The 4,795-nt window shown below is 39.3% G+C and overlaps 1 protein-coding gene across 1 annotated transcript in view; it reads right to left on the bottom strand.

Moving 5' to 3' along the window:
- Positions 1-3,301, bottom strand: part of cdc42ep1a (CDC42 effector protein (Rho GTPase binding) 1a) — an 18,058-nt gene extending 14,757 nt beyond the window's left edge. The window contains exons 1-2 of the mRNA XM_039765575.1: positions 2,932-3,301; positions 50-594 (exon numbers count right to left, since the gene is read on the bottom strand). Coding sequence (XP_039621509.1) covers positions 50-500 — 451 coding nt within the window. The 5' untranslated portion in view covers positions 501-594; positions 2,932-3,301. The remainder of the gene's footprint in view (positions 1-49; positions 595-2,931) is intronic.
- Positions 3,302-4,795: the final 1,494 nt, after the last annotated feature.

The raw sequence follows: 4,795 nt of genomic DNA, 5'->3' as shown, positions 1-4,795 counted from the left end.
AACTACAAGAAGAAAACCTAATTAACAAGAAAAATAAGTAACAACTCACCATAAGAAAAGCTGGGTTCCCGCTCGCTGGTAGACAAGCTTTTAAATAGTTCTCTCTGAAGGCCACCATTAGGTGTGTCATCAACAAGCTGAGGCAATGAGATAGCGTTTTTGATGATGGGCGAGATCGCCGGTGGAGGTGGTGACAGCTCTCGGGAGCCACCTCTTACACGTGATGCTGGGGTTTTACGGACATGGCGTAGAGTGCGGGAGAATAAGCCACCAGACTTGTTGGCATCTGCGTCAGTCCCTCCTCCTCCTCCTCCTCCTCCATGGTTGCTCAGGAAAGAAGTGTCTCCAAAAACATCCCCACCACGGCCCACATGCATAGTGTGGCGAAAGTCGCCCAGCGGGGGGCTGATCATGTCCACAGTCAAGTCACTTTTGTAGCGTCTTTTATTGTGGGAGTTAGAGACGAAACCCTTTAGCACAGGGAGTTTTCCAAGACTCATGATGATGATTGTCTTTACTTTTTTGTTAATTCTTTAAAATTAAATCCCAAGTGGTTGAGAACTTAAGGAAATGTTTGAAGAAATACCCAGAAGACTGAAAATAAAAGAAAAAAATCCAAGTTTTTAAAATAAGTATTATACATGTAAACATCTCCTATTATTTTCAAACTCCACAAGATTAACAAGTTACTTACAAAAGCATGTCCACACTTCAATGATTGATTAGGCTGCTTTTTGGACATTTTTTTTGAAAAAAATTCTCTATTCTTCTATACTAACAATGTGTTGGATTTCTTTTTAAATTATACTCAGCATACATACATATATATATATATATATATATATATATATATATATATATATATATATATATATATATATATATATATATATATATATATATATATACTGTATATATATATATATATATATGTCAGGGATGCCAGGGCAACGACCCGGCCGGGACGCCGTGAGGGACCGGATGTGGGTCTGCACCGACCCTGGATCACGTGGGGGCCGCCTTCCTGGTTGCTTTGGGGGCCACGGGTTGAGGGCATGGAAGCCCCACCCTGTAGGTGCCCGTGGTCACCGCCAGGAGGCGCCCCAATGCCTTGGGGACCTGTTACCTCAGCACTTCCGCCACACCAGGAAGTGCTGGGGGGAAGACTTAAAAGGACACCTGGAGAGAACAGCCGGCACTTCCGCGACACCTGGTGCTCATCTGGGGAATGGATAAAAGGGGCCAGAGTTGGGAGGAAGGAGACAAAGCTTGAGAAGGAGTGGTGGTAAAGGAAGGAAGGTGTTGTTGCTGTGAGCTGGACTGGTGGTTTGTGGGACTGTGTATTGCCTGTGGGTCACGGGGAAGACGTGTGCCCACGGGTGAAGAAAAATAAAGGTCTTGTACTTGTTATACGTGTCTCTGTGTCCATCTGTGTTGGGTCCGGCTCCTGTATAGCGCCTTTGTTACTATATATATATATATATATATATATATATATATATATATATATATATATAATACGCTACTGTGGCTGTCCATTTGTCTGTCCAGGATTTTGAATCACCTGTAGTTCTAAGGTTATTCCTTTTTTTTTTGTTTTATTGTACAGTAGAATCAACTCTCAGCAGCAGACAGCAGGGCGGCCGTGCGGTGCATGTGTACAGGCGCCGTTCTCATCCCTTCGCTGTCACTTTCCTCACCTCTTCATATCTTAAATCATTCTTGAGGCAGGTTGAAGACTTAACAGCCAGCTTAAGTGAAAAATTAAAGAAAATGTACTAAGTAACTGCAACACAAACACTATCTTAATCAGTTTTAATGTGAAGAGATGCCAACAAAAGAAAAGAAGAAGCGGGTCGCTAGGGAGGAGAAAACAAGAGCTGCTCAGGAAGCAGCAAGCGCATCAGTCTCTGAGCAACCGAATGCTAAATGTACAGAAAAAGAGGAAGAAAACTATGAATGCTCAAGTCAAGTGTATTCACTACACGATGCACCACTACTGGTATATATATTTTTTTTTTTCGTTTGTTTTTTTTTTTGTTGATACAGATAGATAGATCTGTAAAATGTGAGTAGAAGGTTTGTAAGTTGTAAATGTTTAGATGATTATTTTTAAGAGTGCAGATAGATAGATAGATAGATAGATAGATAGATAGATAGATAGATAGATAGATAGATAGATAGATAGATAGATAGATAGATAGATAGATAGATAGATAGATAGATAGATAGAAAATTAGTATTAGTATTAGTACATAAAGACGCAGATATGTTAAAACAAACAGAAGTCTAAGTAGAAACTCATCCACATATGTGGAGACTAACAATATCTCTCCATTAATCAGTTGTTGAACTCTGGCCAGTTGACAATGGATCAGATCAGTGGTCAGGCCAATTTCTGAGAAGTCAGATCAATGTAAGTATAACCCTCTTCTTTTTTATTTTTACATTCCTTACCCTCATTCCTCTTGAATTTCATCAGTAGGAAAAGGAATTCTAAACTTCTTAAGGGAGCAGAAATAGCTGGCCCTGCTGCTTTGATAACTTGATATCTACTGCCATTGCTTTTGAATATTATTATTAGTCATTCAATCCCTGCAGAATAACTAACAGAAAGAGTAATCATAATGATCCCTATGTTATCAAATTGAGAGAACAAATTAGTGAGTGAAATGATAGATAGATAGATAGATAGATAGATAGATAGATAGATAGATAGATAGATAGATAGATAGATAATAAAGAATAACTCATTGCTACCTCTGAGAAGCTTGTCCTTGACACTTACGCCGACATTGACTTATTTGCTATACACTACTCCCTCAATCTCTTCTAGCTCTCTAAAGTAACGGTTTAACTTTCTAAGAAAGAAACCATTTGATTTCCTGAAAAACATCAAATCCTATTAAAAATACATCCATGCTTACATACCTTCAGTCAACTTTCACCATGCGAGAAGCATCTCCTACCTAAAGCCAAAACAGTTCATACTTTGTTTCTTTAAAGAATGTTTTGACTCCCCAAAAATCCAACAGGAAAAAATCTCAGCACATTCCATCTCAGCCAAAGTTTTTGATTTTGCTCGGTTCTTTCCAGTCCTCTTCTTCCTGTCAGCTTCTCATAATATATACAAATATGTATATTTGATGATGATGGTTAAAAAGGTGAATGGTTTAAAGATTCCTTTTTAGGGTGCAAAGCCTTCTCTGGTTGCTCATTAGAAATGCTGATCTGCTTTACAGATTGAAACTTGAAATCCCATCTTCCTGCGTTCACTTTTTTTTCCTGTGGCAGTTTGGAGGTGGCGTAGTAGACAAAATTCCAAAGAGTGTGCTGGTGTTAGGAGATCTCTAAAAAAGATCCTTAACCCCCACCCGACCCCTTGCAGTAGACACTCTCTCTCGCACTCGAATCCGCCTGCCGATGTGACTGAGAGGTGCTTTTGGTGTCCCAGATTAGATTGTAATCCCTTCCCAGTACTTTGTGCTGGTCTTCAATCCACTTAAGCACAATTAACCCAGCTTGACAAGCTCCTGCCGTTTCATTCAATGTTATCAGCTGCCCCTCCCAGTAAGACACCAGTGAATCTAGAAAGGAAACAAGGGAAAAAAAACACATCAACATGAATATATCAGGTTAAAGTTTCCTCCTGAAAACAAGCTGCATTTGTCAGAATAAGGGAGCCGTCCCTCAATCCCTTGGCAGCGAGGTATGCCACGGTGTGGGCTTTCAAGTAGTTATGTAATACTATAGTTAAGTGTTAGACATCAGAGCATTTAGATTTTATTCTATTCTAGTCAGCAATTCTTTAATTTGTTTTTTTTTTTAGTAAGCAGAGATCACTGAATGCTGATAGTGGCCTGGCTTTGCCACCCTGTGTCTTTAAAGCCACTGGGGAATGGGGCCTGACATTGTTCACCGACAATGTGACCAAAGCTATCAGAGTTACAAAGTACCCAGAATGCAAATCCATACTCGAATTTAGGAGAGAATCTAATCTTGTCAACCTTAAGATTAAAAGGGTTAGCATCAAAGGGCTGTAAGGATTGATCTTTTCTCTTTTGGAAGCTTAATGTTGACACCCTAGAAACTGATGTGGTACCAAAACTGATAGAACTCCCTAAAGGCCAATTCTAACATTTCACTGATAAAAGTCCTAAAAGCTGGCCTGGGCAGTTTTTATAGCAAATCACTGATGATCCTGACGACTAACATTTTTGTGAAAGGCATTTAGTGTGAAATCACATAAAAGCTGACCTTTGGATTTAATACATCAAAGCATCCAGCCAGGTTCCCCTGAAGGCCAATGTTTTAATTTGTCATATAGAATTATGTCACAAACAGATCTCGTTCATGGATATGATTAACTCAAAACAGTGCTGAAGAAGACGTTTAGCCAAAGAAAATCTTACTGTTCAAGAGGCAATATGTACTGGTCTGTTTTAAATTTGAAATTATATCTCTGTTTCATTGCACATTTTAATAAACACAGATTCATTTATCATAATTGTATATCACAAATATAGAGCCTTATACAGTATATGCTCCTTTAAATTTTAATTTTCATTGACATATATTTTTGTCTTGATTTTTTATTACCAAATTTAAAACAACACCCCTTTTATCCATCCATCCATCCTTTATCCAACCCGCTATTTCCACTATTTTCGGGTACTACAGGGTCACGGGGGTCTGCTGGAGCCAATCTCAGCCAGCACAGGGCACAAGGTAGGAAACAAACCCCGGGCAGGGCACAGACACTCACACACCAAGTACACACTAGGGACAATTTTGG

Source organism: Polypterus senegalus, chromosome 10, assembly GCF_016835505.1.
Source record: "Polypterus senegalus isolate Bchr_013 chromosome 10, ASM1683550v1, whole genome shotgun sequence".
Classification (NCBI taxonomy): Eukaryota; Metazoa; Chordata; class Cladistia; order Polypteriformes; family Polypteridae; genus Polypterus; species Polypterus senegalus.
Note: the sequence above shows the minus strand (reverse complement) of the source record. Positions and strands in the feature narration are given on the sequence as shown.